At 37.7% G+C, this 18,506-nt stretch overlaps 1 protein-coding gene across 8 annotated transcripts in view; it reads left to right on the forward strand.

Moving 5' to 3' along the window:
• Window positions 1–18,506, forward strand: part of SP100 (SP100 nuclear antigen) — a 77,287-nt gene that overhangs the window by 17,760 nt on the left and 41,021 nt on the right. For all 8 annotated transcript variants that reach the window (XM_053919179.1, XM_053919180.1, XM_053919181.1 and 5 more), the window contains 4 exons: window positions 13,021–13,183; window positions 13,367–13,535; window positions 15,162–15,245; window positions 16,576–16,638. In XM_053919179.1, coding sequence (XP_053775154.1) covers window positions 13,021–13,183; window positions 13,367–13,535; window positions 15,162–15,245; window positions 16,576–16,638 — 479 coding nt within the window. The remainder of the gene's footprint in view (window positions 1–13,020; window positions 13,184–13,366; window positions 13,536–15,161; window positions 15,246–16,575; window positions 16,639–18,506) is intronic.

The raw sequence follows: 18,506 nt of genomic DNA on the forward strand, positions 1-18,506 counted from the left end.
TGGTGCTATTGTTATGGTTGTTGAGTTGTAGGAGATATTCTTATATTTTGGTGGTATTAACCTCTTATCAGATAAATGGTTTGCAAATAGTTTCTCTTATTCTATCGGGTACCTTTTAGCCCTGTCAATGGTTGCTTTACTGTGCAGAGCTTTTTAGTTGGATGTTGTCCCACTTGTTTGTTTCTGGTTTTGTTGCCAGTGCATTTGGTGTCAAATCCAAGAAATTATTGCCGAGAACAACATCAAAAAGTTTTACAAATGCAGGTTGGTTTTTTTAAAATATATTGAAAATAAACTTAACTCTTTAGAGCAGTTTAGGTTCACAGCAAACTTGAGTAGGAAGCACAGACTTCCCGTATATCCTCTCCCCCAAACATGCACAGTCTACTCCATTGTCAACATCCCCCCTCAAATGGTACATTTGTTACAATTATCAACCTGCAATGACACATCATTATCACCCAAAGTTCATAGATTGTATTAAGGTTCACTCTTGTTGTACATTCTGTGGGTATGGACAGATGTATAATTACCCTTACAGTATCATACAGAGTGGTTTTTCTGCTCTACAAATTTTCTGAACTCTGCCTGTTCTTCCCCCCTACTAACCTCTGGCGACCACTGATCTTTTTACTGTCTCCATAGTTTTGCCTTTTCTAGAATGTTGTACAGTTGGAATCAAACACTATGCAACCTTTCGGTTTGGCTTCTTTCACTTAGTAACATGTATTTAAGATTCTTCCCTGACTTTTCATGGTTTGATAGCTCATTTCTTTTTGATGCTGAGTAATAGTCCATTGTCTTAACATACCACAGATTACCAGGTTATCATTTAGAGGCCATCTTGGTTGCTTCCACGTCTGGGCAATTCTGAATAAAGATGCTGTAAACATTCATGGGCAGGTGTTTGTACCGACATAATCTCTCAGTTCTTTGTGGTATATACCAAGGAGCACAACCCCTGGATCTTATAGCAAGAGTATATTTAGTTCTTACTAATTTATAGATTTTTTAAGTTTAGATATAATAGATATATAACATTATATCAATTTCAGGTATACAGCATAATGATTCAATATTTGTGTATATTGCAAAATGATCACCACAATAAGTCTGGTTAACATCCATCAGCACGCATAATCACAAAAATACTTTTCCTCTGATGAAAACTTTTGAGATCTACTCTCTTAGCAATTTCCAAATGTACAATACCGTGTTATTAACTATAGTGCCAATGTTATATATTACAGTTTCAGATCTTACATTTAAGTTTTTAATCCATTTTGAGTTGATTTTGCATATGGGATGACAGGGGTCCAATTGGGTTTCTTCTTCCTCCACTCTGTGACATGGGCTACCACTTACACAGGAATATCCTGTCTTCCAAAATGCTCCATTTGACATCTGGTTTTGATGTTCTGTCCTCTCCCGTTCTTTCGTCCTTGCTGCTTTCTGCATGCAGTGGAACTCTCTGGCAGGTGATCTTGTGGGGTTTCAGAGGGAACACAGATAAACGTGGATGACTTCTATCTGCCCGGTTTAACCAAAAGCACAGATAGATTTTCTAATGTGACCTTCCGAGAATTCTTGAGATCCTCCATCACGTCACACAGCTCTTTCATTCACTCTTGGACTGGACTCACGAATATTTCACAAGAGGATTTAACCTCATGTGTTTAAAGCAACACTGATGTGCAGTTTGCATTTACCCTGCATGTACCTGGTTTTGATAGCAGAACTATAGTGGTGTCCCGGTGATTTGGGGTAATTTGAAATTGCTTTAATGAATGGAAAGTGTATTTAATTTGCACACTTTCTTTTCGTCAAAGGATTGCTGGGAATTGTCCATAAATATACTGTTTGAACTGTTTGAAATTGATACCTTTGTGTGTGGGTGTGGGCAGAGGGAGGGGTTAGCACCGGTCTGGAAGGGCGTTATACATTTCTCCTGTTACTTTTAGTTTTATTTAGTGCTTCTGTTGACTCTCAGTTTTAATCATTCATATTTTCATAAAAAGTAATCATTTTTTCTAGATTGTCATATTTATTGGTAGAAATTATGCAAGGATTTCTTTTATAAAGTTTTAATATTTTCCTTAACTGGAGACACATTCTTTTTCTTATTGTAGGATTGTTCACTTACATCATTTCTTTTGTTCTCTTGATCAAACTTTCCATTTTGTTGGTCTCTTCAAAAAACCATCTTTTAATTGTATTGATTCATTAATCTTATTTTTTGTTTGAGATTTAGTTATATCCTGCTTTTCTTCATTATATTTATACTATATTTTTTCTTTTATAATTCTTGTCTTCAACTTCCTTGGGAGGATAGCCTTGATTTCCTTTTTTAATAGCTTGATTTAAAACAATTTTATTTTCAATGTTTCTTTTTTTCTAATAAATTCATTTTAGGTCATGTATATTTACCTCTGTGCAACTTTGGGTGTATTTGTTTTTATATGTAATGTTTTCATTGGTGTTTATTTATTAATCATCTGTACTTTTTATTTTGATTTGTTCTTTATTTTTATTTGGGTTTGGAAGGAGCTGTGAAAGGATGGGTTGGGGAACTCTTTCTTTGTCCTGTTGTTTATTCTGATCTTATCACATGCAGTTAGAAAATGTTTTCCTTAAAATCTGTTTCATTTGTGAGTCTGTTATTCGCTTTGGACCCTAGTGCACGTTGTTTCTGAGGCTTCTTCATGTTCGAAAGGCCGCATAGTGTAGGGACTAATGCTGTGCTATCTAATGCCAGTCAGGAAGAAGGGAAGGAGTTGGTGGGGGGGGGGGGTAGGCGGGAAGGCTGAGGAGGGGGTGTTTGAACTCCAGCTCTGACGCTACACAGCTACAAAATATTTACCTTTAGTATTTTAAAGATTTTTTATAGACCATTACTTCTGCCCCATAGACTGGTAGAGTGTACATCTTATCAGAATGAAATAACCTTCTGCATTCTTTTTTTTAACTTGTTTATTGTTGTTCAGTTACAGTTGTCCCCTTTTTCCCCCCATTACTCTCCCCTGCCCAACCCTCACTTTCCACTTGCAATCTCCGCTCCCCCCACCCGCGTTGTCTTTATCCACTGGACCTTTATACATGTTCCTTGATGACCCTTCCCCTTCTTTCCTCTGTTATCCCCTCCCTACTCCCCCCTGGTCATTGTCAGTTTGTTCTTTGTTTCCATTGTCTGGTTCTATTTTGCTCACTTGTTTGTTTTGCTGATTAGGTGCCACTTATAGGTGAGATCATATGGTATTTGTCTTTCACTGCCTGGCTTATTTCACTTAGGGTAATACTCTCCAGTTCCACCCATGCTGTTGCAAAGGGTAGGAGTTCCTTCTTTCTTTCTGCTGTGTAGTATTCCACTGTAATACTTTTCAACCTAAATTCTATCAATATTTGTTTCTGATGTTAGTTCTGCTACAGAGCACTCTTAACTTTGCATTTGTTTGGTATGCCTTTTTCAGTCCCTTTATTTTCAATCTTGTTCAGCTGTTTTATTTTTTATATGTCCCTTATAAACAGAATATGTATAGCTAAACTTTGTTTCTTATCCAATATACATATTTCTATGTTTTATGTCAGTTTATTTCGTTAACATTTATTTCCTTCCTTCTGGAATTTCCACTGGCAGAATGTCAAAGCATTAGATTATACAGCATATATTAATTTTTTTCATATTTTTCCTCTTTTTTCTTGCATTCCAGAAAGAGATATGGCTAACTTTTCTCCACCTGAGTCTATTCAGCTTTTAGCATGCCTACCTTTATTCTATAATATTTGAATAAGGTATATTTTATACTTCTAAAATTCACCTGTTTTTCTTTCTTTCTGCTGCATAGTATTCCATCCTACCCTTTGCAACAGCATGGATGGAACTGGAGAGCATTTTGCTCAGTGAAATAAGCCAGATGGTAAAAGACAAATACCATATGATCTCACCTATAAGTGGAGCCTAATCAACAAAACAAACGAGCAAGCGAAATATAACCAGAGACATTGAAATTAAGAACAAACTGACAGTAACCAGAGGTGGGAGGAGATAATGGGGGAGGAAAGAGGAAGGGCTTTCAGGAACATCTATAAAGGACACATGGACAAAACCAAAGTGGGGTAGGATCAAGTGGTGAAAGTGAGGGGGGCAGGAAATTGAGACAACTGTACTTGAACAACAATAAGAAAAAAGTTTTTAAAAATTCACCTTTTTTTAATTGTACAATTCAATGACTTTTAGTACATTTACAGAGTTCTGTAACCATCACCACAATCCATGTTCAGAACATTTTCACTACCCCATGAAGTCCATTCACGGCTATTTGTAGTCAATCCCTATTCTGTTCTCCAGCCCCACATCTACTTTATCATTACTCTTCTTTCTTTTCAGATTTCATTTTTCTGGAAAGTTCATACAGATCATGTGGTCTTTTGCATCTAGCTTCTCTTACTGAGAATGATATTTTTGAGGTTCTTTCGTGTTGTAGCGGGTATTAGTACTTCATTCTTTTTTGTTGCTAATCAGTACTCCGTTATATGAAGCCGCCACGTTTTACTTGTCCATTCACCTGTTGATAGACATTTGCATTTTTGACTATTATGATAAATGCTGCCATGAATATTTACATAGAAATCTTTGTATGAACATAACGTTTTCATTTCTAGGTAGATACCTACAAGTGAAATCATTGGGTCATATGCTAACATTATGTTTAAGAAATTATCTTACAGTGTTTTCAAAGGACCATGTTACATTCCCATTAGCATGTATTAAGGTTCCAGTTATCCCACAATTTTGCTAACACTTACTGTTTTATGTCTTTGATTATAGCCAATCCAGGGGGGATGCATTGGTATTTCATGTTTTATTTTTAATTTGCCTTTTCCCTAATGATGAATGACATTAAGCCTCTTTTCACATGTTTACTACCCTCCATATATCTTTTTGGAGAAATAGTTATTAAAGTCATTAGCTTATCTTTTAATCAGGTTGCTTGTCTAACGAGTTATAAGAATACTTTACATATCTATATACAAATTGTTCATTAGAAATATGATTGGCTAATATTTTCTCCCAGACTGGGACTAGTTTTTCATTTTCTTTATGGTGTCTTTTGAAACACAAAAGATTTAAATTTTGTTAAGTTCCTATTTATCAATTTATCCACTCATGGGTAATGCTTTTGATGTTGTAGCTACCTTTTTGTCTAACCCGAAATCACAAAGACTATGTCCTATATATTCTTTGGAAAGCTTTTATCATCTTCACTCTGACACAGGATGCGACACAATTTGTAGAACTCCATAAAAGTCAAAGTGGGGGACCCTTGATCACAAATCGTTGAGAACTTCAAAACTGTGAAAGCAGAGCATTAAAGCAAGCATAGGGCCTTGCATGACCATATAGATGCATGCCCATGGGCTGGCCCTGCTCTCAGGTGAGCTGATGTTGGTATATGGTGTGAGGTAAAGGTATAAATGAGTTTTTTGCATGTGGACCTCTAAATATCCTTTTACCATTGATTGAAAGGCTATCTTTTCCTCATTGAATTGTCTTGGCACTTTTGTGAAAAAACATTGACCAATAACAACGGCTTATTGCTTCACTCTCAGTTCTGTTCCCTTGGTCCATTTATCTATTTGTATGCCAGTATTATAACTGTTGATTAATGTAGCTTTATAATAAGTGTTGAAATCAGAAAGTATGAGTTTTCTAACTTGGTTGTTCAAGATTGTTTTGGCTATTCTGGGTCCTCTGTATTTCCACATAAAATTTGAGGCCAGCTTTCCAATTTCTGCAAAAAGTCCTGCGGGGATTTTGATAACAACTGCATTGGACCCATACATCAATTAGGGGGAAATTGCCATCTGAAATTAGTGAGTCTTCTGATCCATGAACGTGAGATGTTTCTTTTTATTTAGATCTTTAATTTTTCTTAGCAATGTTTTAAAGATTTCAGCATATAAGATTTGCATTCCATTTATTAATGTTATTCCTCAGTATTTTCTTCTTTTTCCTACCTTTATTTTTTATTTAGAAAACTCAAATTTTTAATTTCTAGATTTCCCAGTTGTTTTGTAGAAACAATATTATCTCATAAGCTATAGGATTATTAAATATACTTACTCTAAAGTGTTGTTATTTTGACCATATTATTTCTATTTCCTCTGATGTTATCAAAAATGATAAAAGAAGGATCCGAAGGGACCTGGGTAAAACCCTGACATTCTTCACTAACCAGTGTTAACAACTTGGGGTATAGCATTCCTTCCCTCTCCCAACATTTGTTGCCAAGTCTATGCAAAAAATAAGACTTTTATTACTTCAATTTGTGTAAAAATGGGATCATAATATATTAGTATGAAATTGATGTTTTCATTCATCAGTAAAGCTATGCTCTTCTATCAGAATCCTAGAAGTAAATAACTATGTATCCAGCAGTATGGATTTACCATAATTTATTCAACCATTTAGCTGAATGAACCATCAGGCTGTTTTCAGGTTTAGGGGTCAGTGTTATGCTGTTATTGTTGTATTTTGCTAGAAAAATACTGGAACATAATCAACAAGAGAAAAAAGCAAACAAAAGTAACCAGAGACATTGAAGTTAAGAACAGTCTAACAATAGCCAGAGTGGAGTGGGGAGGGCACAGTGGGGAGAGGGGATTACAGGAACTACTATAAAGGACACATGGACAAAATCAAGGGGGAGGGTGGAGGCAGGGGAGGGAGGTGGGTTCGCCTGGGGCGGGGTGGAGGGATGGGGAGAAAATGCAGACAACTGTAAATGAATAACAATTTAAAAAACTAAAAAAAATGCTTCAATAAAAATGTATGCACTTTGGGGTATCTAACCAACAAATATTTATTATCACTTTTTGCATATCAGGTACTCAAAAAAATCAAGGGACAAAAAGCCACAATCCCTGTGCTTTTGGCATATATATTTTTGAGAGAAGATACACAATGAATAGGACAATAAACACTAAATAAAATATATAAGTAATTAATTTAGTATATTAGGGAGTATAAAAGACATGGAAAAAAGAGAGCTAGCTAGATTAGGGGGCTGGGAGTTTATGGGCAGGGTGAAGGGGCTGTGGTTTTGATTTCAAGTAAGTTGGTCGAAGCAGGTCTCATTGAGAAGGTGACAAGGAACAAGGACCTTAAGGAGATGAGGCAGTTAGTTCACTACATGGATATCTGCGCAGAGAGCACGCTATGCAGGGAGACAGCCAGCACCAAGTTTCTAGGGCTCACATGTGTTTGGTGCAGACAAGGAACAGCAGAGGAAGTGAGCTAGGGGAGAGGGGAGAAGAGCTGGACTATTTTGGGCTACTTGAGTACTGGAAGAACTTGTTTTTCTTCTGAGGGGGAAATGAGGCTCCGGTAAAAGTTCTGGGGCTCTAATTTCTGTAAGTTGCAGACTGGTGTTTTTATTTCCATAGGCTAGGTTCCAAAGTGGACCATAGGCTAGGTTCCAAATTGCTGGACCAATATGGAGTGTATCTTAAAATTTAGTAGATACTGCCAGATCTGTTCTGTAAAGGCTTTATCCATTCAGGCTCACACCAATAATGAATGTCTGCTTCTCTGAATCACCTCCCACGCTGCATTGTCACTTAGGAAATTGTGTTTGCCAGTCTAGTGGGTGAGAAATGGTTTCTCTTCGATGTGTTAGTTTTTATGTAGGCATATGTTTAATGGACACTTTAGTTTTCTCTAAGTGACTGTTCAGTTCCCTTTTCTTTGAGATTATATGTCATTTTATCAATAGGTTTGAGTCTTTGTCTATCAGATATATTAATCTTTAGTCATATGTGTTGAAAATATTTTTCTACATTGTCCTTTAACACTATGTTGGGTTTTTGTTTCTTTTTTTTTACATTTAAATCTATTGAATCCCCCTCTGCCTACTTTCTTTTTATATTTTTCTTGGACTCGTATTGTTTCTCATATAAGTTTTTATATTACTTTATCCCGTATCAGTGGCATTACAAGTTGCAAGCGCTCCACATTTATACAATAATATCAGAAGAACTGATGTTTTTAAACTGCTCTTTTTCTAATTGGGGGCACCTTGTATATCTCCATTTATTTAGATCGCATTTAATGTCCTTCAGTAGTTTTCTTCACATAGGTCCATACCGTTCACATGTTTCTAAGTATGTATTTGCTACTGTGTCTGACAAATTATTTTGTTTCTTTTCAGTTTATGTTGTTCCATCTAAAATCTGTAAGTTCATATACTTATTTTTTTATTCATGCATGTTGGTAAGTTTCTTTTCTGGTTTTTATGGATTTTAGTTAGGTCCTTTGGGTTTCTATGTATATAATCATAAGACATACAATGTTGTATTTTATTATTTATACCAATTACTTCATTTTTTATCCTATTGCATTAGCTAAAACTTCTAAATACATATATATACATGTACATATGTATATATATAACAATTATGATAATATAGGCATCCTTGTCTTTTTTTTCTATTTAGATGACTTTATTATTTCAATGTTTACTGTAATATTTGTTATTTTGGGAGACTTTATGTTGTGTTAGCATCTATTTTATATAATTTGTATACAATAGCTCTTGGGTCTTATCAAATTCCCTTTTACTGCCATTTAGTGATTTATTTATAACTTTTTTTCCTTTTGTTTGTAGATGTAATGAGTTACATAAAGAGATTTCCTAATGTTGAACTATTATTACTTTTTCTCATTTCATTATCTTTCCTTTTTTTTGGGGGGGGGCGGAAATAGCCTCTAACAACAGGTTTTATTTCATCTTTGACCCAACACCATACTTTTTGTTTTGCTTTACAAAATCTCTGGGTGGTTTATTTTCTTTAACATGCAACCTGTTTAGCCTCTGCTGATTATAACTTACTAAGATATTTTTGTGGCTAAGATTATAATCCACATAGATATACATTGCAAGGACATTGAAAAATGGTGTTTTCATTTTTTAGATCTTAAAATTAAATAATAAAATCCTTCTTTCTAATTTCTCCATAGTCTATATATTTTGACCATTTTATTGTATATGTGAAGAGTCAAAAACTAGAAGTGAATTTTTTTTGCCATCCATAAAGCTTTTGTCCCACTATTTGTTTCTTGAATTTGCTTGGATATGGAAATTAATGTTCTTATTATTTGTCTTGTTCACATTTGGGTAACTTTACTTGCCTAGCTTTTTATTTTTTTATTTATTTTTATTTTTTTCCATTACATTTATCTGCTCTATGCCCTCTTCCACCTCCACCCACACCCTCCCCCACAATCACTCACCTATCTTTGATTTTAAGGAATTTTCCATCACTTTGTCTTTCTTATGTCTCTTCTTGGATTCAATTTTTGATCCTATGCCTTCCAGTATTATCATTTTTTAATTTTCATTTAGTGTTTTAAATTATATATTTTCATAGTGCTTTTATCTGTTTTAATTTTTAGAGTCCTATTGTTTTCCTTGTTTTTTCTCTCTAAAAATGCAAACTGCATTTCTTCTTATTTTTTAGTCTTTCAAAGGTTTTATAAAGTCTGATTCCATTCAACCAGTGATTACTCTCAATTTTTCAAAATCATTTTTCAATCTATATTTTCATATTCCTAGTGTTGAATTTGAAACCATATTGTTCCAATTTTTTATATTTAAAGAAATTATTTAACTTAAATTTTCTTTACCACTCAGCTCAATACTTGGAGTGTAAGGAATAAGTTTAAGAAAAGATGTACATGACTTCTATACTAAAAACTATAAACACTTCTAGAAAAAATTAAGAAAAATTAAATAAATGGAGAACTTACAAAATGTAAACAGATTGGAGTTTAATATTGTTAAGATGTCAGTTCTTACCAAATTTATCTGTCAGTTCAATACAAAAGGCTATAAAAATCCAAAAGGCTTTTCCTATTAAGACAGACAAATTGATTTTCAAAGACATGGGGCCAGGTAGATATATTGGGGGGGGAAATACTCTGTAAAGTATATGCTTCTCTAACCACTGTGCTGCATACCTGAAACCAATACAAAATAATATTGAAAATAAAACAACGGTGCCCTCAATAAATGCTTGTTGAATAAAAAAATAATAGAAAATATGTGGAAAACCAAAATGCTTAGGAAAGCCAAAATAATCTTCCTAATTGAGTCCCAGACTTTGTTACCTGTAGTATTCAAGCCAATATGCTACCGGCTTAAGGACAGACGAATAGATCAATGGTGCAGAACAGAAAGTCCAGAAAAATGCCCATGCTTCTGTGTAAATGGCTTTTTTAATATTTTCATTAAGAATTTGGGTAGGCAAAGATTTCCTAGCACACTAAAGTTATTAACCATAAAGAAATAGATTTGCCTTCATCAAAATTAAAATGTTTTCTTCATCAAAAGATATAGCTAATTTATTTTTTCATTAGATTTCACATATGAGTGAAATCATATGATACTTCTCTTTCTCTGCCTGGCTTATTTCACTTAGCACCCTGCTCTCCAGGTCCATTGATGCTGTCACAAAGGGTAAGAGGTCCTTCTTTTCACGTCAGGTAGTATTCCATTGTGTGAATCCAAGGAACAACATAAACTAACAAACAAAATAGAAACAGACTCATACATAGAGAGAGAACAGACTGACAGCTGTCAGAGGGGAGGGGGTTGTGGGGCCGGGTGAAAAAAGGTGAAGGGATCAAGCAAAAAATAAAAAATTAAACTAAAACTCAGACACAGACAACGTTATAGTATTGTACACCTAAGACCTATATAATTTTATTAACCCATGTCACCCCAGTAAATTTAATTAAAAAATAAAATAAAACAATAAAAAATAAACAGTTAAGAAAATCAAAGGCAAACTAAGAGAAAATATTTCCAATACATAAATCAAACTAAACACTTCTCTCTACAACATATAACAAACTCCTACACAACAATAAGTAGTAAAAGACAACACAGTGATCTAAATGGGCCAAAGACTAGAACAGACACTTCACAAAGTAAGATATATGAATAACCAATAAACATGTGAAAATGTGATCACTATCATCTGTCATTAAAAAAATACAAATCAGCCCTGGCTGGTGTAGCTCAGTGGATTGAGCGTGGGTCTGCGAACCAAAGGGTTGCCAGTTCAATTCCCAGTCACAGCACATGCCTGGATTGCGAGCCAGGTCCCCGGTTTGGGGCACGTGAGGCACAACCACACATTGATGTTTCTCTCCCTCTCTTTCTCCTTCCCTTCCCTTCTCTCTAAAAAAATAAATAAATAAAATCTTCTAAAAAACTGCTGCATGTTTTAAAAAGAAAGTACAAATCAAATTTGATACAGCACATCGAACATTAGAATGGCTGAAATTAGAAAAGCTATATTAATGGACTTCGAAAAACAATTTGGTAGAGTCTGTAATGCTTAAACACACTTACACAATGACCCAGCAAGTCCAGTCTTAGCTGTTCCCCCAAGAGAAATACAAACATCTCGCCACAAAAAGAACAGCAGCTTTATTTACTCTAGTCTCAGACTGAAATCAATCCAAATGTTCACCAACAGGACAATGAATAAACAGATTGTGGTAGAAACACACAGTGGAATACTCTCTACAGTAAAAAGAGCAAACTTCTAATTATTCAAAAACATGGACGATGAGCAGAAGAAGTCAGATACATAATCATACATGACGTACTATTCCATATATGAAATGCAGTGACAGGCAGCAGTAACACGTGGTGACAGAAAGACAGCAATGTTTGTCTCCGGGGCTGCAGGGCTCCCAGTGGTCAGCTTGTGGGTTGTGGAGTAGGGGGGTACACTGTTCTGTCCTTCATTTTTCACACAACAAGTCAGTTTTCAGCGCAGTGTCTCCCTGGCAAGCCTCCCTTCTCTTCAGGATCCACAGGGCACATCATTGTTTTCCTGACTGCTGGAGCATCCCCCACCTGCAATAGCCGTTACTGCTCCTCTGACCACATGTTGTCCTACAGATTCTGGTTGAAATCTCTCACCTATTCATTGTGCCCATCATTCCCTTTGTCATGGGGAACCCAGTTCCTTTATTACCACTTCGCTGGGGTTGCCAATAAAAGAGAAAACAAAAGTTTCTCTTTACCTTCCATCCTTAACCAGAAACTTTTTCTTGCAGGAATTGGACACAGTTATGTGACATTATTATTCCCTGATGCTTAATGGGGAGTGGAAAGTGCCAATAATTATTTTCTGGTTTGACAAAAAATAATTGCATGTATCTTCATAACATTTAGGAATACAAGATGTTGATTAAAACATTATTATCACAGTAATACAATTATCAACTAAGAACCACAATTAGACTCATGTTTATAATTAGTTCCACCAGAAACAACAGTGATTTTTGAAGTTCAGGTGCTTGAAAAGATTCACCATATATAACAAAGCACAAATAGATTTATACTAACACAAAGCAGAAGTCCCAGAAGAAATTAATTGATGTTCTTATGGAATACTCAATTTATATTATATCATATCTTTTTCAAACTGCATCTTTTCATTTATGAACTAATTTTATAATGCAGGGTGGTATATCTCTTAACTTCTATTGGTCAGAGAGGGGACACCTTGTTTTTAAATTTGAGATTTATTTTCTATTTGTTGTTAATTAAGATGCATGTTCAAGGTTAGATTCTATTGTTATTCCACTATTTTTTATTTCTCTGTGGATGACCTGTTTACTCCATCATAATTTTGTACAGATTTAAAAATTTTTAATTAAAAAAATCAGATATGTGAAGATAGCTTTACAATGATTGAGACAGACTGAACTTGACTTTTCTCAGTTTTGTGTTTAAGTCTTTCTCAATTTCCACCTTTAAATTCTTTCTTCCTTTAAATCTTTGTTTATTCTCTTAATTCCATTTATTTTTCTCTCTACTCAAGACCAATAACTTTACCTACGCGGGTTCTTCACAGCCTATCCTTAATGTATAAAATCTTGCAGCCTCCACAAGCATCTCCAAATCTTGATGACCTTTTCCACATGGTATCCTTCCTCTCTAGGATGTCCACAGAAGACCAGAATAGAGACGAAAACCTTGTCTATGAGATTGTTTTCAAGCACTTCAGAAGACATAAGATCGAGATTGCAAGTGCAATAAAAAAAGGATTTCCTTTCCTTGAGGTTCTTCGTGACCGTGAAATTATCACCGATAAAATGTATGAAGTAAGTACGGCTTATTATGTAACAGTCACTTAGTAGCCATACAAATAAACAGAAATTCTAAAACTTTACATGAGAAAATATCTATGTAAGGAAATTGTAAAAATTAACAATAAAATCATTTTCGATGGACCTTCCGTAATTTGGAAGACTGGGTTTATAGTTTCCCCATTTTTATTTTTTAAGGATTGTCAAGAATCCTGTAGAAACCTGGTCCCTGTACAGAAAGTGGTGTACAATGTTCTCAGTCAACTGGAGAAGAAATTTGACCTGCCACTTCTGGAAGCATTGTTCACCGAGGTCAACAAACAGGAATACCCTGAACTAAACAACGTTTATAAAAGCTTTGAAAATGGTAATTAGGTTTATTACCTACCTCTGGATACAGGGATAATCTTTTTTTGACAAGTATATATTCAGTTCCTACCATGGGCCACACACAGTGGTGGGCGGTGGGGATATGCCAGTTAAGAAAATGGACATATCATGATCCTTCTCAAGGCCTACTGAATAATAGCTACAGTATAACACCCACCTTAAGGTCTTCTTAAGTAGGCATTTAGAGTCACACAGGACAACCACAGCCACAGCGGCGTCAGATATACTTAGAAGGACAAATCACAAGAAATATAACATCCCAATAAGGCAGCATCAGTTGTTGCTTTTCTCCAGGACCACTTGCAGTGGTCCACACAGCAGTCCACCAACCTGAATACTACCTGCCTTGAGTGACAGCTTAGTGTAGGATTCACCCTAATTTAGCCACACCGTATCCAAGGAAGTCAATGTCTCATGTAACAACAACTCTGTATTCATAACTTACAGAGACACCGCAAAGGACAGCTGAGTTGCAAGAGTCACCACATTGGAGGAAGACCAAAAACAGCTTATAATTTACGTCTAGTCCCTCCTAGTGCACATGTAATTTATCTACCTACAGTCATTGGTCATGTTTCACCCTAAACCCATTGTTGGCCTAGTAACACAGATGAGAGGCCATTTTCATCAGGTTTCCAGAGTAATGAGCAAGAAAATTAACCCAAAGTCAAATTTGTTCTTAAAGAAGGAGAAATGGTTTTATTCCTGGGATAACAAAGCATCCATGGTTCCCACAGTCTTGTCCATCACCAAACCAATGGGCATGGTCCCAGGAGGAGCTCCCGTCAACAGCCTGGGTCACCTTTACCTCCTTCCAGTGTCTCATCCTTCCTGGACTCTCCATGGACACCCACACCTAGGCTTCTTGGTTTATTTCCTTCCTCCTTACATTTGCTGGGTCACCTACATGCAGAGGCCCTGGGCTGGTGCTCTCATCTCTCCTCACTGGCAGCCTTCTGTGCCCCTGGTCCAGGAGCCTAGGGACACCCTCCAAGGCTGAAATATCCACCCCCTGCTTGCAGCTTCAGTGTCCTTCCTTTGTTCCAGAAATCTGTGCCCCCTGCACCAGGTCTGTCTGATTCTACCAATGTCTCCTGGTCTGTCTCTTTGGGAGACACTCATCCTCCCTGACCCAATGAAGTCCAATCCTTCTCTTCTTCAGCCCCATCTTTAGAGCTGTTGGGCTCTTTCTTTTATGCACATGGATCTCTCTAGGATCCTAGTTCATCTACTGAGGTCTCCCTCTGTTTCTTTGTTACAGTTTGAGCAGTTCAGAAAACACATTTCACTTCCAGTATTTATTTTGATTTATGCTTTCCCAGCCATATGAATTTTTTTCACATGAGTTAACAGACTCATGATGTTTTCACAGTTCCTTTACTCTGACATTTGAGTGGCTCCTTTCTGTGTGAGAAATATAAAGAGTTGCTTGTTGGAGGTTCTTTTTTCTGTCTAGCAATGATGGGGAACTTTACCACAAGGATGGAAACCAACTCAGGTCTGAGAGATCCAAGGTCTGGAAATTCCTAAGCATGTAAATTTGAAGTGATATCCCTGGTTGCTGATGGAATTCTCTAAGTGTCTTCTCTCTCCATTTTCTCAGCAATCCACGAGAGACTTTGTCACCAAGAAAGTGATGGAGAGGAAAATGTGGAGAACCTTAACACCCAATTGAGCCTTGAACAAGGTGATTGCATCCAAATAAAAACTGATTCTCATTTGCTAAGAGGAAAGGGGAAAGGGAGGTGGGCCCTGAGTCCTGAGTGGATTTGAGGAATCAGGGAAGAACTGCTGAGGAGTTTGGAGAAGGCAAGGAGGGGTGTTTGTATGAGTGGCAAACCATGGGCTGATCCCAGAGGAGCAGCTCTGACAAGAGATTATGGGCCCAATAGTCAGGACAAAGGAACAGGAACCCAATGGATCAGGAAACCAGGCTTCACAAGAAGGTTGACTTGGAAGTAATTGTGATTTATAACGACCCTGTAGCAGATTGAAACTGGAGGGCTAAGAACTGTGGGTACAGGGTCACCATCACACAAGAGACCCTTGATGATGACAGAAAACAGGACTTATTAAATGTCGGGGATACTGTTCAAGAGCAGTATTCAAGGAGATGGGCAATCATGTGGGGAGAGAAGAGGGGAAGTGGTAAGATGCCAAGAAGAAAATGTAGATGCTTTGAGACAGAGAATAAGAAGGGGAAATGAAAGACAGGAGAAAAGGGTACCGGACACAATAAAACAATCATATTATTAAGAACTCACTTGATTGAACATTTACTCTGGCAGTTGTGGGCTTAGTGGTCGCACCTGCCATTAGAGGTTAGTCTTACTTATGTGCTGGTTCTGCCCTTAGGAGACTGAAACCGAGAGAGACCATGTGTGTAGTTGGCCTGGGGTCAAATGAGCAGGATGGACCCAGACATTCTGAACCCAGAGCCTGTGTTCTTAATCCTTACAAATCCCAGATAAGTTAATGGAAAAGACAGAAGCATGAAACAAAAACAGAGAAATATATGCAGAGAGAAACATACAAAAAGAAGAACATGAGGATCTGAAATAAGTACAGGAGAATCAGACACTGAACCTCATGAAAAGGCCGACAAGGCAGAGAAGCAGTCATGCAGAGGCAGGGTGAGGTGTGAAGGGAGGTAGGATGAGGCACCAGGACTTTGCAGGAACTACAGTAAGGCCACCAGGCAGGGGCAGCTCTAGGGGCAAAAACAGGTTCGCTATGGCCATGGGTACCAAGAAAGGCCACTGCCAGTTACCCGAGGTGCTCATGGAGGATGCTTAGTGAGAAGAACTGGCCAAGGCCCTCTCAGCCCAAAGAGGGACTTGGGTCTGATGGCAAGAGTCAGGTGGGATCCTCCAGGTGCATGTGGTCTCTGTATTGACGCCTGAGGGGAGGGGATCTTCAAGTCCTACTTTGTAAGGATTAAGAGGGGACTAGGGGAGAATGGCATTACTGAAATAAACTTCAGTTTCTGAAATGAACTTCTAATCTCTTCCCCTTAGGACCTGGTGAGAACTCATATCCAAGCCTGTCCTGGAACAGCCCACACCCCTCAAATTACAACGGTGTGTTCCTAGTAACTGTTATGTGATAATTTGCGTTTTTGTCCCATGCTGGCATGGGCAGTGGTGGGACGAGGGCTGCTTCTTTTTAGTACTGATTGCCCATGAGCGTCATTCTTTGCATCTGCAGTTTCCCCAAAGATTTAGATAACAGAGCCTTCATTTTCCTGGTTGCTGGGAGGGCTGGTCCTTCCATACTCCTTAAATGCCCGTGCTGCCAGCTCCTGACAACCAGGGCCTGGACCTATTGCCCGTGCAACTGGCTTCACAGTCTTCTGCCTCTGTCTCGCTTGACTCTGTCTGAAGCCTTGCTTTGACATCACATCCAGTGGTGGCCAGCACTGCAGAGGGAGGGGTGGGTTAGAGACTCCTGGGCCAGGGTCTCTCACCTGTTGGGTCCCTCACAAAGAACCATGGACATCATGTGAATCCCGTGCAAACCCTGTCCCATCATCTCCAGGGCAGCAGACCAGGAGCTGCCCACCAAACACCTGACCAGACTCTAGGAAAACACTTTGGTACTTTAGCAACCAATAACTACTGTTGACAACTCTTGACCTTCCCTTAACCTATAACACTCTAATAATGTTAAGACATTAATAAAATTTAAGACATTAATCATAGAAAGGTAATTTTCTGATCAGTCACAATATCCCTTACAGTAATACAGACAATATTTTAGGTAATCTTCTCAAACACTAGAAGTGATGGTATGTCATCTGGGTTTTTCAGAGAACAGAGACTCAGCTTGGAGACTTGGGCCATTTGTACAAGTTCAGCCACTGAGACTAGGGATTGAACTCTGCCATGGAGCAGTGTCACAGCAGGAGGTCTGGGGACCCGCACCTGTCTTCAGATTCTGCCCTGTGACCTTGGAGATGTGACCCCCCTGCTTTGTCCCTCAGTGTCATCATCTATAGAGTGGAGATGAAATTAGTATCCCTTCACAGGGTGAGGGATAGATTTTTAACAAGTTATGTCATGTAAAGCAATCACAGTCATGCTTGGGTCTTCACCAGTGTTCCTTGCATTTGTTAATATTACTATGTTTAATGTTCATTATTTGTCTGGGCCAGAGTCTGAGCTATTAACCACTGAAGTAAGCTGTGGATTTTCTTTTCTCACAGATGTCTGTGGTGGATTTAATTATCCCCCAGGCTGTGGAGCAGTGCTTAAAGCCATACCAACCTCAGGCCCAGGAAAATAAATTGAGGACCACAGGTTCCTCACCGTGAAGCACACCAGGCTATAATAAATTCACATCTTTATTCCTTGCCCCTCCCATGGAAATGAGTGACATGGAGGAGACTCAGGGAACTTCTTGCGCCATAGAAGGCATAATCTGTAGCTTCTGTGGGATGTGTTATTTAAGAAAGCAGGTTCAAAAGTAGTACATTTTTAAAAAAGAAAAAATTTCAGAGTGATTTTTGAAAGCACGATTATACTTTTAGGAAGTCACATTTACTCAAAAAGTTGAATTTTAAAATGTCTTTTAAAATGTATGAATCCTTGTTAGCCATGGACCTACCAGTGCAGCTGGTGGGAACAGGAAGGGGTGAGAGGAAGGAATTGTGATGGTAATGAGCAGAGGAGAGATTCGATGCGTATGTGTCTGTGTACGTAGGGTGTATGTGAAGGAGGTAATGACATTATAACACACTATGTGGTCCAGGGGCAAGCTTACCTGGGAATGAGATCCCAGAGCATCTCAGTGAGGGTGAACAATGAATATAGAGAAGTTTCAACCTACATTCCAAATGATGCAAACAAACCACCAATAAGGGTTTCCAAGAGTCTGACCCAGCAGAAATGGTTGATTGCAACATGCACAGGAAAGGAAAAGGCTGTGTCTCAATCACCCCCTCAACCCC

Source organism: Desmodus rotundus, chromosome 2 (genome assembly GCF_022682495.2).
Source record: "Desmodus rotundus isolate HL8 chromosome 2, HLdesRot8A.1, whole genome shotgun sequence".
Lineage (NCBI taxonomy): Eukaryota > Metazoa > Chordata > Mammalia > Chiroptera > Phyllostomidae > Desmodus > Desmodus rotundus.